The sequence below is a fragment of the Lissotriton helveticus genome, chromosome 2_1, assembly GCF_964261635.1.
Source record: "Lissotriton helveticus chromosome 2_1, aLisHel1.1, whole genome shotgun sequence".
Taxonomy (NCBI): Eukaryota; Metazoa; Chordata; class Amphibia; order Caudata; family Salamandridae; genus Lissotriton; species Lissotriton helveticus.
This window is the reverse complement of record NC_136059.1, coordinates 2,076,037,964-2,076,060,966: the sequence shown is the minus strand read 5'-3', so window position 1 is coordinate 2,076,060,966 and position 23,003 is coordinate 2,076,037,964. Positions and strand designations below refer to the sequence as shown.

Below are 23,003 nucleotides of genomic sequence, written 5' to 3'. Positions count from 1 at the left end.
TCCGGTGGTGCCCCAATATCGCTGTTTGTGTTTGCATCCATTTTGTTGTTGACTCCTGGCCCGTCCCTCCTCCCCGCTCCCGCCTCCCAGCTGATCCCCCCCTCGCCCCTCCCCCCTCCACCATCCACATATGACAGATGCATTTCCGCGCAGCGTTCACGCGCAGCGGTCGCGCCCCATGCGCGCCGAAGGTGCGCCAAAGGTAAGCCCGTCTTCACCCGTCCGCGCCTGGACCGCGCCCAGCGCCAGACCCCCTGGCCCCTGCAAACCACACTCCTCCCGCATAACGTATAACGCCGCCACCCTCTCAGCACTTAACCCCGGACGCACACCTAAATGCTTCGAAGCTGCCCCAGGACGTACCCACGGTCCCTTCGCCTGCCACTCCTGCAAGTTCGCCTGCATCAAGACCCACACCAAATCCTCTTCCTCCAAACACAGCTCCGACTCTAACCACCTGAGGTGCATCCTGCTGAACACCCGCTCGGTCCACAAACACGCCACCGAACTCTGGGACCTACTCGACACTGCGTCACCGGACATCGCCTTCCTTACAGAAACCTGGATGAACGCATCATCAGCACCCGACATCGCCATAGCCATCCCGGACGCTTACAAGATCATCCGTAAAGACCGCACCAACCAAACAGGAGGAGGCATCGCCATCGTCCATAAGAACACCATCAGAATCACGACCAGCTTCGACGATAACCTTGCAACCGCCGAACACCTCCACTTCCAGATCCACACCGACCCCAGAACCACACTCAGAGGCACCCTCATCTACAGACCACCAGGATCTCGTAAACAATTCAGCGAAGACATCACTGACTTCATCAGCCCACATGCCCTCCCCTCCGAGAACTACATCCTACTGGGTGACTTCAACTTCCACCTAGAAAAGAAAAACGACAACAACACCACCACCCTTCTAGACAATCTGGCCAATCTCGGACTCAAACAACTTGTTGACACCCCCACCCACGCAGCCGGACATACACTCGACCCTATCTTCACCTCCTGCAAACACACCTCCTTCGATCACACCACAACTCTCCATTGGACGGACCACAAATGTGTTCACTTCAGCTACAAAACTACCACGACTCACAACCCCCCACAACCTATTCCTCGAAGAAACTGGAACAAAATCACCACCGACCAACTCCTCACATCGCTCAACCAAAACCCTCCCGCCCTCTCATCGGACCCAAACGAAGCTGCCACCAAACTAAAACAATGGATCACTCACAGCGCTGACGAATTAGCACCCTTGAAAAACCACCAGTCCAAACAAGGTAACAAAAAGGCCCCCTGGTTCAACGATGACCTCAGAAAATCCAAGAAACTTTGCCGTACTCTCGAAAAAACATGGAGAAAAAACCCATCCACGGACAACCTGACCACCTTCAAGGTTGCCACCCGCAAACACCACCAATTGATCCGATCCACCAAGAAATCAGCATTCAAGGATCGACTCGACGACAACGCCCATAACAGCAAGGAACTTTTCAACATCGTCAAAGAATTTACCAACCCCACCGCAGCCTCTAATGACATTACTCCCTCCCAAGACCTCTGTGACTCGTTATCCTCTTTCTTCTACAACAAAATCGCCGACATACATAACAGCTTTAAGAACATTTCCAAAGAACAGTCCACACCACCCACCTCCAATCCCGAACCCGAACCACTCTCTAACAACCTTAGCGCCTGGAACCCAATCAACACTGAAGACACCATCCGCCTAATGAACTCCATCCATTCAGGCTCGCCAACCGACCCCTGTCCCCACCACATCTTCAACAAAGCAGACTCCATCATCGCACCCCATCTCCGTGATGTCATCAACTGCTCCTTCAACTCCGCTACCTTCCCAGAAAGCTGGAAACACGCCGAACTCAGCGCCCTCCTGAAGAAACCTACAGCAGACCCCTCTGAACTTAAGAACTACCGCCCCATCTCCCTCCTCCCATTCCCTGCCAAAGTCATTGAGAAAGCCGTCAATAGCCAGCTCGCCGCCTTCCTTGAATCCAACAACTCCCTCGACCCTTCACAATCCGACTACTGGACAATGGAGAAACAGTTGCCCTCATCCTACTCGACCTCTCCGCCACCTTCGACACAGTCTGTCATAGCACCCTTATACAACGCCTCAGCAACGTCGGAATACTAGGAAAAGCCCTGGACTGGATCATCTCGTTCCTTGCCGGAAGAACCCAGAGAGTCCGACTCCCCCCTTTCAAATCAGAGGACACCGAAGTCATCTGCGGAGTTCCTCAAGGATCATCACTCAGTCCCACCCTCTTCAACGTTTACATGAGTCCCCTCGCATCCATCGCGCGTCAACACAACCTCAACATCATCTCCTACGCTGACGACACCCAGCTGATCCTCTCCCTAACCAAAGACCCTAACACCGCCAAAACCAATCTACACGAAGGAATGAAAGAAGTAGCCGAATGGATGAAAAACAGCCGCCTAAAACTTAACTCAGACAAAACGGAAGTTCTCATCCTAGGATCTTCCCCCTCTGCCTGGGACGACTCATGGTGGCCTTCAGCCCTGGGCACAGCACCCTCACCCACAGACCACGCACGCAACTTAGGCTTCATCCTAGACTCCTCCCTCTCGATGACCAGACAAGTTAACGCCATCTCATCCTCTTGCTTCAACGTACTTCGTATGCTCAAAAAAATCTTCCGCTGGATCCCCACCGAAACAAGAAAGACGGTCACCCACGCACTGGTCACTAGCTGACTGGACTATGGAAATACCCTCTATGCCGGAACCACAGCCAAATTACAGAAAAAACTTCAACGCATCCAAAATGCATCAGCCAGACTCATTTTGGACATCCCGCGCCAAGCTCACATTACAGGCCACCTGAAAGACCTCCATTGGCTTCCCGTCAACAAGAGAATAACGTTCCGTCTCCTCACCCACGCACACAAGGCCCTCTATAAACTAGATCCCGAATGCCTCAACACACGACTGTCCTTCTACACACCCACCCGCCAACTAAGATCCTCCAATCAAGCGCTCGCCGTAGTCCCGCGCATCCACAGACCCACCATGGGAGGAAGATCCTTCTCCTACCAGGCGGCGAAGACCTGGAATTCTATCCCCACCCACCTCCGTCTCACACAGAACCACATTTCCTTCAGAGAGGAACTTAAAACCTGGCTATTCGATAAATAATGCACCCCCCCACAAGCGCCTTGAGACCCTCTGGGTGAGTAGCGCGCTATACAAATTCCTGAACTTGAACTTGACCTACATAGTGAATTTGGTTGATTGAAGGAAAGTATCATGAACTGTTCAGATATGCTGATAAACTAAAACAGAAAGCTTAATTGTAACAATCCCCACTTGTGTCTTTGTCCTATTTAGAAATAAGCCTTTGACAAGATGGCTAAAATTTGTGCTGTATTTGGAGGATCCAGAGGTATTGGAAAAGCTGTTGCGCAGTTGCTGGCACTGAAGGGTTACCGCTTGGCAGTACTCGGCAGGGATCTGAATGTTGCTGGAACAACAGCCAGAAGCCTTGGCGGTAAATATAAACTGTCATACTGCTTTCTTTAGCTGCTAATGCTAATTATGGAACCTGCCTATCTTTTGTTCAAGCTGTTTCGATATAATCCTTTGACACGTAATACGGATAAAAAGACTCGGCCAGATTTAAATTACCGCTGTTTAATGGCATTCAGGAAATTAAACCTTTGAAGTTACAATAGAAGAACACCACTTAACATCAATGAATGTTTTCAGCAGGCCGGTCTCAAGAAGAACAATAGTTCTTAACACATCAAAATGTTCCAGCCTAAATAAATGTATTAAAACAGATAGCTTTGTTGTTCAAATGTCTATCTATTCATGGATGCAAATTCCCAGGTGTTATGTTGTGCATGTTTTATATAGTGTCGCATTTTCCTAGATGTGGGAATTAAATCACAATTAAATTTTGTTTAAGGTTGCGCAGTCCCGAAATGTGGGGAAGCAGTAATAAAATCCAAGTCCCCTATTTCCATTGCTATTTACACTTATCATACTAAATAAAGTGGTAGTAATTTACTACTTTTTAAGTTCTGCTGAGTAATTTTTGCTACGATTTCAAAGAGGTAAATCTGATAGCGGTGGAAAATAGAATGGACAGTTCTTCCACGGCTTTCTCTTCCTGTTTTCTTTCCTGCTAGCTTTCTAATACGGTTGTTAATATATGTTAGAAGCTCCTGGACAAATTCAGACATTTAGGGCCTTAATACGACTTTGGCGGTCCTGCAGCGGAGGCGCCAACGCACTGTCTGCTGTAGGACCACTAAAGCCATGGTGCGCCCTCTCACCAGATTAAAAGTGTAATCCGGGTCGGGCGGGTGGAGCTGTGGCGGTGTCACGGCGGAGTCTAATGTTCATAGGAGACCCTTAAAACTGAGCACCGCCATAACACTGCTGCAGCTCCGTTCCTGCACGGCATAGCATGTATCATGTCGTACATGCCATACCGTCCAGGAATGGAGGTGCAATTTCAAGGGGGCACAACATGTGTCCCCTTGCATTCACCCTTAGGCATGGAGGCACCAGGGTTGCCCCACTGCCAACCTACCATGGAAAGGGAGACGTTGAGGTAGCGCATAATATTCTCGGCGGTGCAGCAGCTGCTCCGCCAGCAAATTACTTTGCCTATGAACGCTGCGCCACTGCCACAGGATACTGGATACTGGCAGATGCGGTGGCCCAACCATCTCAGTCAAAATACTGCAAGCGGGCCCGCAGTGATGGCAGTGGTCGACTGAAACCTCAACTATGGCTATCCTATGGACGGCCGTAGTAGTAATAAGGCCCTTAGTCACTCAGTACAGGTAGGAACTAGCAGCATGTCTCTACATTGCTTCCAGTCACCTTTCTAGAATATACCATTCTCATTACGAAGGTTAAAAACAGATATATTCCAGACCAGTGTTTCTTAACATTTTGACTTCTGTGGACCCCCCACTTGATCATTACTGGAACCCAGGGACCCCCAGTGAATAATTTTTGGAATCCGGATACCCTTACTGAGTTATCACTGGAAACTGGCATGAGCATTATTTGATGATTGGAACCACAAAACAATGCACAACAAATATAAAACCAGGCATTAATCATACAAATAATCACACATTTTATTTAATACGCAAACAAATATTTGAAAAATCTAAATTTTATCAGGAAGGTTAGAGCTTTCTAAATTCAATTGAGACCATAAAATATTCTGTTTGATGCACTCCTACCGTGAATCAATCTGAGGATAATAATTCATTTTTATCCTAGAGTTTCAAATTCCTTTACATTTAAAGAACATTTTAAATGTTTAATTGTACATTTTGCTTCTTAATTTATATTCACTTTATTAATCTGTTAATGTTATTTAATTCTCTAAGCAGTTGCAGACCTCCTTAGAATGCAGGGGGTTGGGAGGTCCCCAAACACAAGTTGAGAACCATTGTTCTAGACACTCTGAAAGACTGCCGCCTTTTTTGTGCATATCATGGTCAAGTATGTTTTTTATGTCTGGCATTAGAGGCCGCTTTAGCTGTCTGGCCAGATTATTGTTTTTACCAAAAAAATCAGACAAAGAGAGGCTCATGGTTTGTGGGCTTCATTCATTGGTCTGTTAAATTGACTTTCACATTCTACTTCTATTCAACAGTATTGTTGCAATGGGTCAGCTCATTTCACTTCTTGGCATCCTTCCCTTTGAGTGACTGCACAAAGCCATTCCTCATTGTACACATCTACCAAGCTCTGCCAAGTACCACGCATCAGGCATTAGACTAACGCATTTTAATGTGGTAGTCCGCATCGCCACACTAAAATAAATAAGTCACACATTTATAGCGCCTCCTGACACCACTGGCGTGGACACGCTAGACGAAGCACCACCCTTTAAAAGCACTCAAGCAAGCAGTGTGGGCCAAGCGCTGCTCTGGCAGTGTGAACTGCACTAACTGCACAATGCTCTGCCTGGTACAGTTGTTGACTGAAGTCCACTCATGGCAGTGGCTAGTGTGGGCCCGGTGACTAATCTGTTCATTGCTGCTGAGACTCACTCATCCCGGGCCGGCCGTGCTGACATCACATGACATGGCGTCACGTAACCACAATTACCCAGTGTGTTCATTTGCCAACTAGAAGTGATGAGGCTAAAGGTAGCTTCTTATTCAGCCATGAGTGGTGCTTATGTTTCTTTGCCGCGCCGCTGCCTGTGCCTCCAGTTTGGTGTGTGCTGTGCATCATTACGCACGACCCTTGGGAGACCAGAGAGAACACACAGTCATCGCTGCAGAGGCAGGAATCATGTTTTCAAAAGATTTGACTGTCTAAGTTACAATTGCAAAAACAACAGTTGATGGACAGAATGCAGAACAATGTCATACATTCACCCCAGTACAGAGATCTGGGCCTAAATCCATCGTTTTTTTTGCTCACCACACCACCCCAGTTCAGACCTGGCCATATGCAAATCAGCCTTGACCCTGTGCCTCATGGGAACAGTCCAGCCCGAACTGCCAAGCCATGTCTTCCCTGGACCGGAATCAAGCATCCTAGGACCGGTTTCTGGCTATCAGCCAGGATAGCTTGACTCCAGTGGCGTGGAGAGCACAGGACTCACGCCTGAGCATACCCGTCCCACTCGGGGTGACAAATGCAAAAACAACAGTTGATGGACAGAATGCAGAACAATGTCATACATTCACCCCAGTACAGAGACCAGGACCTAAATCCATTGTTTTTTTGCTCACCACACCACCCCAGTTCAGATATGGTCATATGCAAATCAGCCTTGACCCTGTGCCTCATGGGAACAGTCCATCTCGAACTGCCAAGCCATGTCTTCCCTGGACCGGAATCAAGCATCCTAGCACCGGTTTCTGTTACAATGCCATGCTGCAAGCAGGGCCGGACTGGGTACAGAAACCGGCCTTGGCAAACTGCTCAGCTGCCCCCCACCCAGGGGTGAGGGGGAGTGCAGCCAAGCAGTTTGCGAGGGACGGTTTTGGCCGATTTTGTTACCGGGGGCCGATATTGCCGACCCCGGTAACAAAACCGGCCCCCACCCTAGCGGCCTACCGGGGAAATGCCCGGTGCCTGCTATAGCCAGTCCGGGCCTGGCTGCAAGACTCGTCTGACGCTCAGGTCTGTATGATTAATCCTTACGTTTATAATTTATATCAAGAACATTAGTAAATATATAATTTAATTTTAGCACCCTGAGCCTGCAAGTAGATGATTAGCCAAAGATGAGTGCCCGATTAAATAGTGATTTCTTTTTTCTTTCTCCTTTTTAAGGATGTTTTTTGTTATAAACTGTTTAAGTGCCACTGTCGCTACTTCCAGTTTGAATACTTGGGTAGATGGCTATATAGTCTTGTTTCATTTACAAATAATCATTATAAAATACTTGGTACTAAAGAATGGCTTGTTGTATTAAAAAGCAGCACTACTAAAACGGACACTTGAGTGAATGATTGTTAGTTTTTATTGCAAGGACACGGTGGCCAATTTTTGGTTAGTGCAGGTTTTGTTATTTTTATTTTTTGTGGTATATGCTTGTGATAAGAAAGTAACCAATGCACTAGCTTGCCAAGGCCAGATGTACTGACTTTTAAAATGCTTCTTTTGTAAAAGTCCTCACATAATCACATTAATCATGGCAACATAGGTGGCCATGTAACTGGAATAACTTGTCAACATTTTAAACATTTTTGTGGGACTCACCAGGGGTACTTCTCTTGCTTTACAGAAGGAAAAGGACAATGTACATTTTCGGTTATTTTTTCTCTCACTTTGTCAGGCATGTATTGTGTAATTGACTTTAGCTGTCTTGCAAAGCAGAGGAAAAGCATCATAAAGATGAAGGGCTGCCAGGTTTCCCATGTAGAAGGATACATCTGTCTCCATAGCACAGATGCCTAGGCCACATCTACTGACATTACCGTGCTCACCTCGACACATTGGCAGACTCCATTGTTACTTTCTCAAGCACTTGGACTGTTGCTGATGGTGTGGGGCCCAATGTTGCCTTTGACCAGCTCTGTGGATGTGTACAGCAATCCACATTCGTAGTCACTTTTTTGAATGAGTTGGCATTGCTGGTTCGCACCTTTCTGCTTTTTTATTGGACAAAAAGCTCACCTTGTAGCACATCCCTAAAAAAACATCTAATTTGAATGGCACCTCTCGTTCAGTAGTACCCCTGCCCCCACATGTTGAGTTACCCGAGGCATTTAGAGGACAACATTTGTGCACCGTAAACATAAAAGGGTAAAAACGTGTTTACTACTCTCTCTTCACCAAATACCTTCTTGTTAATCCTGCGCTGGTTTAACGAAAGCCCTCTGACTAGTAATGCCAATAAAAGAAAAGGGTGCAATGGCGACAGCTTGAAAAGATTTTAGTGCTGCTTCTAGTAGAAAATATTTATTTGAAACTATCTGGTACAGATTTGGAGCATTGTAAATCTGATGAGTATGTAATTAGAGCCACCTATGTGTTATGCATTGCAAAACAGTGCAGATGTGAGTTGTGTCTCATGGTTTCTATAAAATTACCCCCTCACCTGATTTTTAACCAATGGTGCAATGCTGCGGCATTCAGAGTTGTGACCATCTGTTATTCTTGAGTTGGGCAAGCAGGGGTCCCATCAAAAGGCTGCCTAAACTTGCTATGAGGAGTTAGTTTTCTGCAACTCCATATAGGAGCTCTGCATTGATTTTAATTAGGCTTAAGCAGGAGTACTGGCTGCTTGTCTTTGGAAGCTCTACCACTACCCTTGCTATCCCTGATTTCAAGTCGGGAAGATAGAGGCAGGATCAGCAAGTAGCCTGCGTAGAAGGGTATTGCTTACTTTCTGTAATTCTCACTCTTGCTCTGCAGCAATTGTGAGGCTATTGAGGGGGCTATGAACAGGACAAGGAGGAGTCAATCCGTTAATGGCATCAAGTCAAAAGGTGTGTGAAGTCACTCCATCTACTCATGGCAATTTCCTTACTTTTCATCCTTGTATCAATCAATCATGGACATTTGTATAGCGCGCTTCTCACCCGGTAGGGTCTCAAGGCGCTGGGGGGGGGAGGGGTCCGTTACTGCTCGAAGAGCCAGGTCTTGAGGAGCTTCCTGAAGGAGAGGTGATCCTGGGTCAGCCGAAGGTGGATGGGGAGGGAGTTCCATGTCTTGGCTGCCAGGTAGGAGAAGGATCTTCCTCCGACGGTGGCTTTGCGGATGCGTGGTACGGCGGCGAGGGCGAGGCTGGTTGATCGTAGCCGGCGGCTGGGCGCGTAGAAGGTCAGGCGGTTGTTGAGGTACTTGGGGCCCAGGTCGTGGAGGGCCTTGTGTGCGTGGGTGAGGAGCCTGAACGTGATCCTCTTGCTGACGGGGAGCCAGTGCAGGTCTCTCAGGTGGCCGGAGATGTGGCTGTGTCGGGGGATGTCCAGGACGAGTCGTGCGGAGGCATCCTGGATGCGCTGGAGTCTTTTCTGAAGTTTGGCTGTGGTTCCAGCGTAGAGGGTGCTTCCGTAGTCCAGTCGGCTGGTGACGAGTGCCTGGGTGACAGTCTTCCTGGTTTCGGTGGGGATCCATCGGAAGATCTTACGGAGCATGCGCAGGGTGTTGAAGCATGATGATGAGACGGGGTTGACTTGTCTGGTCATCGAGAGAGCGGAGTCCAGGATGAAGCCCAGGTTGCGTGCGTGGTCCGTTGACTTGGGAGTGGTGCCCAGGGCAGGGGGCCACCAGGAGTCGTCCCAGGCGGATGGCGATGATCCCAGGATGAGGACTTCCGTCTTGTCTGAGTTCAGTTTCAGGCGGCTGTTCTCCATCCATTCGGCGACGTCTTTCATCCCTTCGTGTAGGCTGGTTCTGGCGGTGGCGGGGTCGTTGGTGAGGGAGAGGATCAGCTGGGTGTCGTCGGCGTAGGAGATGATGTTGAGGTTGTGTTTGCGTGCGATGGCTGCGAGAGGGCTCATGTAGACGTTGAAGAGGGTTGGGCTGAGTGATGATCCTTGTGGTACACCGCAGATCACTTCACTGGCCTCGGATCTGAACGGGGGGAGGCGGACTCTCTGGGTTCTTCCGGCGAGGAATGAGATGATCCACTCCAGTGCCTTCTCTTGGATTCGAATGTTGCTGAAGCGCTGCAATAGGGTGCGGTGGCAGACAGTGTCGAACGCTGCAGAGAGGTCCAGGAGGATGAGGGCCGCTGTTTCCCCGTTGTCGAGCAGGGATCTGATGTCGTCAGTGGCTGCGATGAGGGCGGTCTCGGTGCTGTGGTTGGCTCGGAAACCGGACTGCGAGGGGTCGAGGGATCCGTTCGTTTCGAGGAAGGCGGCAAGCTGTCTGACGGTTTTCTCGATGACTTTGGCAGGAAAAGGGAGGAGTGAGATGGGGCGGTAGTTCTTGAGGTCGGTGGGGTCCGCTGTTGGTTTCTTCAGGAGGGCGCTGAGCTCTGCGTGCTTCCAGATCTCCGGGAAGGTGGCTGTGTTGAAGAAGGTGTTGATGATGTCCCGGAGTTGGGGTGCGATGATGGAGTCGGCCTTGTTGAAGACGTGGTGGGGGCAGGGGTCGGTTGGTGATCCGGAGTGGATGGTGTTCATCGTGCGGGTGGTGTCTTCGGTGCTGACCGGGGTCCAGGCGCAGAGGGTGGTGGTGGGGGGCGTTGGTTCGGTGGTTGGGTGCGTGGTTGGTGCGCCGAAGCTGTTGTGTATATCGGCGATCTTGCGGTGGAAAAAACGAGGCGAGTGAGTCGCAGAGGTCTTGCGAGGGAGTGATGTCGTTGTTTCCGGCGCGGGGGTTGGAGAACTCATTGACGATGCTGAAGAGTTCCTTGCTGTTGTGGGCGTTGTTGTCCAGTCGTTCTTTGAATGCTGTCTTCTTGGTGGTGCGGATCAGCTGGTGGTGTTTGCGGGTGGCGTGCTTGAGGGCAGTCATGTTGTCTGTGGTCTGGTCGTGGCGCCAGGCTTTCTCGAGGGTGCGGCAGTTCTTTTTGGAGTTCTTGAGTTCGTCGGTGAACCAGGAGGCTTTCTTGCTGCCGGGTCTGCTGGGAGGGTTCTTCAGTGGTGCGAGGTCATCTGCGCAGTTGGTGAGCCACTGTGTGAGGTTGCTGGCTGCTTCGTTGGGGTCCGTTGTGCTGGCGGGAGGGTTCTGGCGGAGGGAGGTGGTGAGCTGCTCTGCGGTGATCTTGCTCCAGCTCCTGCGAGGAATCTCTTGCGGGTGGTGGTGGGTCGTGGTTCTTCTGAAGCTGAAGTGGATGCAGCTGTGGCCAGTCCAATGGAGTCTGGTGGAGTGGCTGAAGGAGATGTGCTTGCTGGAGGAGAAGACGGGGTCAAGCTTGTGGCCGGCGTAGTGGGTGGGGGTGTTCACCAGTTGCTTGAGTCTGAGGTTGGCGAGGTTGGCCAGCAGGGTGGTGGTGTTGCTGTCCTTGTTGTTCTCCAGGTGGAAGTTGAGGTCCCCTAGGAGGATGTAGTCAGCGGAGGAGAGGGCGTGCGGGCTGATGAAGTCTGCGATTGTCTTCGCTGAATTGTGTCCGTGGTCCCGGGGTTCTGTAGATGAGGGTGCCTCTTAGGGTGGTCTTGGGGTCGGTGTGTATCTGGAAGTGGAGGTGTTCGGCAGCGGTGAAGGTGTCGTCGGGGTTGGTCGTGATGCGGATGGTGTTCTTGTGTACGATGGCGATGCCTCCTCCAGTCTGGTTGACGCGGTCCTTCCGGGTGATCTTGTATCCGTCCGGGATGGCTATGGCGATGTCAGGCACTGAGGAGGCGTTCATCCATGTTTCTGTGAGGAAGGCGACGCCTGGTGATGTTGTGTCGAGCAGGCTCCAGAGTTCGACGGCGTGTCTGTGGACGGAGCGGGTGTTGAGCAGGATGCACTTGAGGTGGTTGCTGCTGGTGTTCAGCTTGTCGGTGAGGTGCAGGTCCGGAGGCAGGTTAACTTGCAGGCTTGGCAGGTGAAGGGTCCGTGGGTGCGTTTCGGGGTGGCTCGGTAGCAGGCGGGGTTCCGGCCGGGTTTGAGTGCGTTGAGGGTGGCGGCGTCGTAGGTCCGTCGTGTGGGCTAACATCCTTGGGGGGCCAGGGGTCCTGGCGCTGGGCGCGGTCCAGGCTATGTCCTGGCGCGGACGGGCGCAGACGGGCTTGCCGCTGCGCGGCCGAGCAGCTGTCGCCATAAGAGGGGAGGGTGGAGGAGGGGTCAGCTGGGAGGCGGGAGGGAAGAGCCAATGAGTGCCGGGGGGGCGGGACGCACAGGAGGCAGCGGCGGGAATCGGGACGGGACTCCCAGTCCAGAGAGCACAGAAATTAACACTACACACTCAGGGCACAGAAAGAAAAAAGGGCGGGCAGGCAAACTTCAGGTCAATCAGGCACACGGGGTACAGTGAAGGAAAAAAGGGCTGGCAGGCAAGCTACAGGACAGTCAGGCACACGGGGTACAGTGAGGGAAAAAGGGCGGGCAGGCACACTCCAAAGACTTACTCAGGCACACGGGGTACAGAAGAGAGAGGGGCGGCAGGCACACGGGCACTGGCAGGGCCCAGGAAGACACGGGGCGAACGGGCGGAGCGTCACTGGAGGGAGGAGCAGGCGGAACAGCGGGCAGACCGGCGGATCTGCAGCGGGGGAAGTGACCTACCCGAGGGTTGTATCATTGCTAGGCAGCTGGTTATTTATTTTAGCCGGGTGTTGTCATATCAGCCAGTGGTAAAATGCCTCAGTGTGAAACAGCCGCTTCAGCAACATGTTACTTATTGGATGGAGGGAAGTGTGCCTTGTGCTAGCGGCTAAAATCCCTATGCCAGTACGACAACTGTCTGTGCTCTGTTGGTGACTGCAAACAAAAACATGTGGCTCAAATCAGTTTCCCCTTGAGGCACAAAGTGGTGTAATGTAATGTATGTAATGTAATGTAAATGTAATGTAAGAACTCATTTATATAGCGCTACTACCACTCCATAGAGCATCTTGGCGCTCAAGCCAACCCAGCTCGCAAGGGTTGGTGGACTGAGAGCAACACAAAGCACATTACACACTCCACACTCTACACTAGAGCCCTACATGCAGCATCAGTAAGGTAAAAGATCCAAGTCTTCAAGGATTTCCTAAATTGGCTCTCCTTGGACATAAGCCGAAGCTGAAGTGTCAATTTGTTCCAGACCCTAGAACCCAGGACAAAAAGAGATTTTCCACCTTTAGTGGCCAGTCTAAATCTGGGAATTACCAGGAGATTTTGGTTAGCCAACCTCAGACAACGTGCTGGCTGATAATGTTTAAAGCCCTTGGACAAGTATCTGGGTCCTTGTGACTGGAAGGCTCTAAAAGTGATAACAAGCACCTTAAACAATACACGCTTGTGTATTGGTAGCCAGTGGTGGGCATATGACTATTGCTGCACAGGTGCTCCATTGTTGATGGAGCTGGCATCATGGCACAAGAAGCAGAGATGCAGCAAAATTGATGGACCATAATATAGCACATCATGTAACTAGCGAGGTTTTAAGAAATCCCCTACATTTCTTATAGCTTCCAGTCAGGGAGAAAATAAGATGGATGAAGAGAGGTTTAGAGGAAGGACCTCAAAATTGTCTTTGTGGAAGTGAGGGACTGACAGTAAGAAAAGACTTACAGATGACGGGTGATGTGGGTATGAAGCAATGAAAGTTCTGGCAGAGGAAGTGAGGCCTTGGATGAATGATATAACTGGCCTTAAATTAGATTTTCACATGCACAGGAAACTAATACAGGGCTTTGAATGCAGGATAGAGACAGTCCTGATATCTGCTCATTTGCTGCGGTAAGAGACCTGTATGGTTCGTCTGTGTAGGAGGCACAAAAACAATATGCCATATGTTCCTGACAACTACCAGTTGTAAGTAAATGAATGTGAATGCGCGTGTTTTGTTTTTCAGCCTTTTGGAAGTATTTTTGTTGAGATTCTAACGTAGGAAGTGCTTAATCCTTCCCCTGTGGTGTGATGTAGATCATAGGAAATGTTTACGAATTTGTTCTGGTTTTGGATGAATTAATAAAGGGCCCTTGTATGTCCTATGGACTCTGCATAGGACATCTGAGTAACATGTAAGGGGCTGCTTGACTATGCATGATGTGGATTGGTCTGGAGAATGTTTGTGGTGACTGGATGTCTGATTTTGTTAGCTTGCCTTTCTGTCACCTATATAGATCTGTTGTTTACGGGGATTTTGGCAGACACCAAGGTGAGATTAATTTATGCTTCGTTGAAACTGCCTTTTTTGTCTAAAGGAGCTGTGTTGTGCTCTGGTCGGTGACAAATTGTGTCCTAAACATTGCAACCAGCTCGCAGTGACACAGTTGATACACTCATCATGGTTTCACGTATGGCACCAACACTCTCCCAATCCCCACAGCAAATGAATTAGCTTCACACTAAAAAAAAGATGAGTATATGCAAAACCTGACTCTAGCTTCTCACTCCTCTTCGCTTCACTTTGTGTGTAGGTGCAGCTACTAGTTCGCCATGACGCGGTTGGGGCACCCATTTGGCCTTCACCCAAAACATGAAAGCTGTTTCCACAGAGATCACTTTAAAAATCCACACTTCACCAACCAAGGACAACAAGTAGCGTAGCTACTTAACTGTTCTTCCCAAAAGGTTATCAGGGCCTAGCCAGGACCATTAGGTGCTAAAATGCTGCTCCAGTACAATACTATGTAAGCACAGTACTGCACTGTTCATCATGCTGTTTTTTGTCGTCTTGTGATGGCAACGGTAAGTGAGACATGCATTTTGTTCACCTGGCACACATTATTTAGCTGGCCGGTTGTGGAGTAGCAGTACGGCCTCTATTGGTGAAAAGAGTTTACAGTGGTTTGTAGTTTGTCTTCAACACACACCAGACATATATCCTAAATACTTATATGCTCAGGAAGATTCCTTGCCCACCTTCTCTAATACCCAATAGTTTAATTCTGCTACATAGGTAATGGCGTCAACAGCCACTGTTTCTTTTGGAGCATCGAAATCTTTATGAACTATGCATAATCTGTCTTAATTAGCCTTTAATTTGATTGTGGTTTTACTTCCAGATTCAAATGCATGTAGTGTAGCTGCTTCTTCATTTGACCTGCTTGACATAATTGAACACAAATCTTGCTTATGTCATTGTACTTCGAATTTTCATTTCGATGGTTTCCGAAAACATTAGTTGTAGTAGTTGAATATGATGCACATTTTAAATAATATTCACAGAAGCCCAAGTAGAATTTAAGCATGTGCTTATCAATGTGTGTGGGGAAATGGACCACTGATTCTACTTGTGTTGGTTTTGTATAGCCACTTTATTCATTCCTTCATTGCCGAAGCATGTAACAGACTCTAAATTTACGCTTGCTCTCTCGGATAAAAAGCCGTTTTCCTCCAAGATTATACAGCACTTTTTATGTGTAGTCTTGGTAGTTTGGTTATCTAAATCAGTGTGTTGCTCTCAAAACACAACTCCGCTGATTTCGAATATGTTACGCCATACATTTTTGAAAAATGGCTGATGCAGAGGGAAGAAATAAGAGTCTTCTTTTAAACCTGACTCCACTTTCTTAGATTATGAATTTCCTAGAGTGTCATCATCCTTATGTATTACCGCTCAGTGAGCCGAGGTGAGTTTTTAGGTAGTATGGACGTTTCCAGTAGTCATGGTTAATAACATTTGCTTGGTTCGTGGAAAAACAAGGGTGTTTGCTCATATTTGGTTGTTTCAATATCCTCGAATGAAGTACGTACAAATATTTAAGTAGTGCATCAGACAAAAATCATTGAACAGTAAATAAGTAGCATAAGATCTCTGTAAGGTGCTTAGAGAGGAGACCACAAATCTTTAAGTTCCCAACCCATTGCTGTTCTCATGCTTAGTAGTGAGATCCTAGACACATTACAATATTTACAAAAAATCCACAAAGAATGAAAATTCAAGAAAAGAAAGGGTCCTCCTTTTTGCAGGCTAATAAAATGACGATATCTGCTGAAGTAGGCGCGCAGACTGGGTAACAAAGGAAGAGTTTTTTTCTTTTTTTAAAACTTTATTTATTGAAATTTCAGGCAATAAACAGATTCTGAATTTCAACTGTGCTTGCGTACAACCGTACACCTACTGTGTGACCCGAAATAAATCAAAATTAGGACACAAGATCAAATTCAATCTAATACTTTACCTTTACTATATTATTTAATGAAAAATGTCCGAGCTATTGTAATGGAAAGTTTCAATTCTATTAAGGACCTAGGGGCGAGGATTAATCTGTTCTTTCTTCATTTGATTGCACAGCAGCCATGTTAAACCAGTAACCACAACAATCAACATAAAACCTAATTTCCCATAGCCTCCTGGGAAGCTCACAAAAAATAAGTCCTATATCCAATCAGGGACCTTCACGCCATATAAGCCGCCTTGTCCCTTGTCTGTTGCCCTCTTTCTTCCTGTGACCAAGCCGACAGCGGAAGTTCCTTGTTCCTGTTTCGATGAATCCATCCCTGTAATATAGAGAGCACTGGTTAACCCGGTGAAACAATTCCCAATGTCAAGAACAAGTGAAAATTCCAGCGAACAAATATGACCACTGAAAAATGCAGTAAAGGTGTCAACAACTGAACACACTTGACCAGTAATCACAATAGATTTATAACATACAGTAGAAACTCTATCAAGGATACCTGAAAAATTCTTTACTTACACGCATACTAGATCCAATAACCTGGGTGGGTCCTCACTAATTAGAGGGCGGACTAACTCTTGTCTCCGAGTCCTTAATAGAATTGAAACTTTCTGTTACGATAGCTAGGAATTTTTTAATTCTATATCAGGACCCGGAGGCGAGGATTATGCTAGTTCAAAGTTTTCCCACTACCAGAGCTGCATTAGAGGACACTGGTTTGAAATAAAACCTTTTGAAGGTAGAATCCGACGACCAGTCTGTTGCATTCTAAATATCATTCAAGCGGGCCCTTAAAGCAAAAGCTTTGGCAGCCATTGCTCCCCGAACATATTACGCACCAAACCTATTGGTGTCAATGCACGCTTCCTGCATGAGCCAGCGCACCCATCTTGCTCTGGACAGAGAGGTAACTTCTCAGAGAGGCTTCCTTAACGCAATTAAAAGTTGCTTATCTGCGTGGGGACTAAGCTCTGCCATCCTACTCTCCTATGCTTTGATACATCTGTCAATGTGCAGTTTGGCACCTCCGGAAAGGCTGGGTTGGATATCACCTGTGAATTACATTTGGTCTGTCTTGCCATGTGAAAGGTAACTCCTTCAGGAGGGAAGGACCTCCCCGTGATGTCTAGGGCCATATCATCTGACACCCTCCTACAGAAGATCAGACACAGCAGCATGGCCAATTTAGCCGATAACTGCTTCTGGGAGAGGTACCTGTTACTTGGTGATGTGGATAAGAAATGTAGAACCTTATTCACGTCCCAGAGAACCTTGAACCTGGGTTCTGGAGGCAATAAAAGTTTAATGCCGCGAAGCAACTTGCGAACTAGAGGATGTTTGGCGATAGCTACGTGGTCCACGGAAATCGCAGATCTAAATGTGTTCACCGATCTGTAGGCCATGCCTCCTGCTGATAAAGCAGCCAAGAAATTCAGGTTGTGAACAATGTCTGCCCCCATTGGATCCAGACTCTTTTGTAGACACCAACAGTACCTCTTGATGGTGCCATCCGTCCAAGCCTGCAAGAATAGGTCTGCTACGTTTATCCATAAGCCTGGGACTTGCCATCTCGCCCTGTAATCCTCCACGCCATGAGCTGTAGATTGCAGCTCATCACCAGATGGTGGTGATTTCCTGATGGAATGGCAAGAAGATGAGACCTGTGTAGATGGATTGGAGAAGCCCAAGAAACTGGAAACCACACTTGTGACTTACACAGCGGGGTGATCAACACCACATCCGCTTTCTGTCTGCGCACTTGGGGGGGGTCAAGTGCATAATCATGACAAACAGGGAAAGGCCATAAACCTTGCTCCAGAGACCAATCATTGAGGAATGCATCGGTCGCCACTGCCTCCTGGTATGGTCTCCAGCTGAAGTATCGGGGAAACTGATGATTGAGACGCGATGTGAACAAGTCGATTGTGAACGGTCCCCAGATGAAGGACAGGGCCTGAAACATCATTGGAAGAAGTCTTCACAGTCTGGAATCCATGTGATGGCGAGAGTGCCAATCTGTTACTTGGTTGGCTGAGTCTGGGAGGTGGTCCGCCGTCAGCAAAACTTTGTTTGAGGCAATACTCCCAAAAGTTCTTGGCCAGGTCGGAGAGAGCCCTTGACGAGTTCCTCCTAGATGCTTGATGTGGCAGATAGCTGCCTCGTTGTAAATTTTTAGCAGAACGCACAAGTTTCCCCAGTTCCTAGACCAACATTGGACTGCAAAAGAACTTGCCATCAATTCCAGGCAGTTGATGTGAAGGGATTGTTCCTCAGCAGACCAGGTTCTGTGTGTGGTGAATTGCCCACAGCGAGCTCCCCATCCAGAACTGCTGGCCTCTGATTTGATGACCAGATCCGGGTGGGAGCCAAAAATGGTGCGCCTATTCCAATCTTCCATGTGGGAAAACCACCACCGAAGCTCCTCCTTGGCTTCCTCCAACAGGGGACTAAACCGGGAGTATGTGAGGCGCCGGTGAAGGTGGGACGCTTTTAGGCATTATAAGGGCCGGAAGTGGAAAGGCCCTGGAAAAATGGCCTGGATGGAGGATGACAGTAGACCTACCACTGTGGCTATCTGGCAGAAAGAGGTCCTCTGTTTCGCCAGTGTCCTCCAGACTTTGTGTCTGATTTTTGTCATCTTCCTGGAAGGGAGACTCAGTGTAGTTGCCACCGAATTGATCACAAACCCCAGAAATGTGATGGCGCGCAGAGGGATCAGAGTGGACTTTGCTTAATTTATCATAAACCCCAGGGACAGCAGGAGATTTATTGCCATGGTGGAGGAGTGTGGCTCAATGGTTAGAGCGCCAGACCCTGATGCAGAGTTCTGGCCAGGGACCAGGGTTCGATTCCCACCTCGGCGGGGTCTCGGGCTCAATTTCCTCGGACCTGTTAATTCTCGCCTCGGTGCCTATTCTAATCACGGGCCCCACGCTGCAACTCTGGGCAATAGCTTGCTTAGCATCCACACCGGCCCCAACAGCGCTAAGGATGCCTGGCTACACCCTGGGGGTGCTCAGGAGTGGACACTTCACAAGGAAAGCCAGGAGGGGTTCCACAGCGGTTTGAGTATCAGCGCCAGGAAACCGCATAGGCGACACCGCAAGGTGACCGTCTGGTGACAGTGCGCTCTATAAGTACCATGACATTTACATTTACATTTACATCTGAAGGGGTCGAGACAGCGCCCTTTAGCATTGATCTAATCACAGCATATTGTCCAGGTATAGTATCATGTGTATACCAGACGCCATCATTGTCTCTATAACCGGCTTCAGAACCTTGGTGAAACACCAAGGAGCAGACGGCAGGATGAAAGGTAGAGAGGTGAACTCGAAAGTTGGTCCCTGCCATTGTAATTGGAGGAAGCGTCTGTGCAGCAGAAAAAAGGGCACCATGAGATAAGAGTCTTTGAGGACCAACCAAAGCATCCCGTCGCTGGGAAGCAGCAGGTCTCAGAGGAGGTGAAAGTCTTCCATCTTGCAGTGGCGGTAAACCAGCCACTAGTTGAATTCCTGGAGATTGATCAGTGGGAACTGACCGCCATCCTGCATCTGCACCAAAAACAGATTGCTTAAAAAACTGAAAGATGGGGTTCAGAGTGACAAATTGCCCTTTTGCCAGGAGCTCCTGAATCGTGATGCCTCCTTCCCCGAGGATGGGATAAGAAGGGGAGCGGTTGGCTGAAAAAGGGACCTGTACAACTCTATATGGAACCTCTGTACCATTTGTAACACCCAAGCGTCTGATGTGATCGTCTGCCAATTGTCTAAGAAGTGTGCTGGGTGACCCTGCCCACCCACCAAGCGAATGCATGAGACAAAAGAAAACCTGTGTTCCTACACCTGGATTTCCTGATGTTGGAAAACGAGGCAGTATCTGTGAGGCCTGCACTAATAACATGACTACATTGGTCCTTCACTGACTCTCAGAGGGTAGCGTTGCAGAGGAGTCTAAGGCTTACTCAAGGGAGGTGGTGTGGGCTAGTAATCGCCATTTACCAGTATGCAGAAATAACATTCAATAATTAATTCCAGTCTGTACTTTGCTTTATAAAAGGAAGAGTACATTTATTAAACACACACACTTCTCAATACTATGCACCAATTTACAAGTATACCTAAGCTGTTAGAATTGCTTTTGACATTGCATAACATTCCCACCCCTCCCGCAGGTAGGGTGGGGTGTAGTACCACCACTCCCATGTATGCACATCATCTTGCCACCTAATGCAGTGAGTTGAACATAACCTGGAGCAAGGGCCTTGCCCACTGGTGCCATCCCAGTGGCAACCCACCCCCTTTATAACAACAAGCATGTAAAATGGGCATACCTGCCATGGTGACGCATAATCCTGACTGAGAATCTCCTACTGACTATAAAGTAGACACCTCTACCTCTACCTTTTAATGGCTGACAGCCTGGGTTGTTCTTCACCTAACGCATAAGCAAGAATACATGTTTGGGTTTCACTTAGAATGACAGTACTCATTATGGCTGTTAACAGTTAAATGGCATTGCAATTAAAGCCCCTAAAAGGCATCACAGTTATAATCATAGGATTAAGCTTACAAGCCAGAAACCCCACTTTGCTTATGACTTCACATCACACATGACTTTCAGTCCCTCAAATGGAATCACATTAATAAATGCACTTCTCGTGCAATTGCACCTTTTCACCTTGAGAGGGGACCACCTCACTGACCATCCATGTTTAACCTCACTCTCTCTAGTGAAGTCTCCAGCATCAACTTCCAGCTGCAGAACAAAAGTTCCAGCATTGATTTCGGTTTAAAAACCATGGCTAACCCTTGAGGGGTTCTTTCTTGTAAGTCCCCCAGAGACTGAGGGTTGAACTTTTCATCTTTGTGCAGTGGGAGACTGCATTGCTCCTGCAGCTCCCCCTGCACCTTGGCAGGCATTTGGCAGTGAGCCCCTTCCTCCTGGGGCCACCACAAGCCGAGAACATGCTGCTTTCCCTTGCAGGCTGGTGTTGGCCTGCAAGGCATTATGGGGCACTCTCATCAGCTTGTGCATAGCATAGCAGCTGCTCTCCCGCTGCTCAGGGAGAGCAGCGCTGACCTCAGTGGTGGCCCCCCGGCCGCTTCGGATCCTTGTCGGGGGCCCGGTCCCACCCGTACCCCCAGGCTAGAGAAGTGAAACTACCCCATGTGATCCCCATCTTCATAGGAGAATAATGAAGTGTTCCTTCAGTGAAAACAGTAAAGCTCACTGACTTACCCTTGCATGTTTCTTCCCATAGTATCAAGCCTATTTCATGCCACCTCCCAGCTCTCCATAATTCCTGCCACACCATTCTATCTGTTCCTGCTCCTGGGCAGCTCACGCCAGGAATCTCCCCTGTGCAGACCCTACACGTGTGCACACGCATGTACACACATCTGCATGTAACCAGCCCGGTGCCCCTTACTCCGACTGCAGCGCAACGGCCTACTCTCACCAGGGGAACACCGGTAAAATCCACATGCAGTCTCTTTCATCATGAGTTCATTGTGGGTTAGTCCCAACTTATGAGGCTCTCCCACAATAAAAGCTCAACAATTAGATCTTCAAAAAGCGAACAATCCAGGCTGCTCAGATGGTCAAAACTACCTTGTAACACCTGAGAACACCTGACCTAATTTTATTGGGTGGAAAATGTGCTTTTGTGGCCAAGCCACTAACCAATCCTCTACCTTGGCTGGCCACTTCTTCTCCGTCAGTCTGCTACCCCTTGCCCCTCATCAGCCCCTTCTGATAATCCCCTGATCACTCTCGGAGCTGGTCGTAAATAAAAACATTACTCCTCATGGACTTAGAAATTCAATGTAGAATGTTTCCCAGAAATACCGGATCCATTGAGGTATTTCTCATTCTAGAATGGTTAACTTTCAGTAGCCTTATTTATGTGCATGGTTAATGGGCAGAAATATTTTCAGCCAAATGGTATCCCCACACATAAATATGCATTATTTGTAATTGAGGGCATTTCTGAGCAGGAAAAAACACCTTTGGTAGGAGAGCTATGTAGTGGGCTGGTACACTGGCCTTGGAAAGCAATGGGCTGGAAGATGTAGGTTGGAGGAGTAGGACAGACAGCTAGAGAGTACTAGTAAAACACATAATAGCAAGTTGTTTGGACAACTAAATACTTTTATTGTTTGTTTTTTGCTGATAAGTTCTCTCATCCAGGAAAAATCAGGTACTCACATTTGTGGAGTACAGGCTGATCCTTCTCAGGAACTGGACAAGATGAGTTGGCTCCTCTATGCAACCACTCACAAAGCGGTGGTGCGATATGGGTGTTTTTACTTTTTTTAGACATGTTAAGGTTTGGGGGTTTTCTAGGGCTATTGGAACAAGTGTACAATGTGTTTGTCTATACCTAGATGATAGCAAGGAAGCAGGGTTGTTTACTTCAGTTTTGTGAAGGAAACTGGACTTGTTCGAGGTCAATTCAATATATGGTATATGTATGTTAAGCAGCTGCAATTATTGATTTACTTAATGACCATTTTTCATAAAACAATATCATTTTCATTGCATCTATTGCGTATTGGTTACACTCGGGGACTCTCATGTTAATCTCGTACCTAGGTGAAAGCCCTACAACTTTTCAGTGTACCATCAGGGAAATAAATCATAATTTAGTTTTAGCACTTGCTGTCAAAGTTCTTAAGAACTTTGAGGTCTCTTCTTATTCAGAACGGAACTTTGCTCCCTTCCCTCACCACATGTTTGGCTCAGCAACACACAAAATAGTAGCTTTTAGCAAAAAAAGAAAAATTTAGTCCA

The 23,003-nt window shown here is 48.1% G+C and overlaps 1 protein-coding gene across 7 annotated transcripts in view; it reads left to right on the top strand.

Annotated features, from left to right (window-relative positions):
* CBR4 (carbonyl reductase 4) overlaps positions 1-23,003 on the top strand; it is a 289,489-nt gene that overhangs the window by 30,140 nt on the left and 236,346 nt on the right. For all 7 annotated transcript variants that reach the window (XM_078677039.1, XM_078677044.1, XM_078677038.1 and 4 more), the window contains one exon: positions 3,394-3,553. In XM_078677039.1, the coding sequence (XP_078533165.1) occupies positions 3,412-3,553 (142 nt within the window). In that variant the 5' untranslated portion in view covers positions 3,394-3,411. The remainder of the gene's footprint in view (positions 1-3,393; positions 3,554-23,003) is intronic.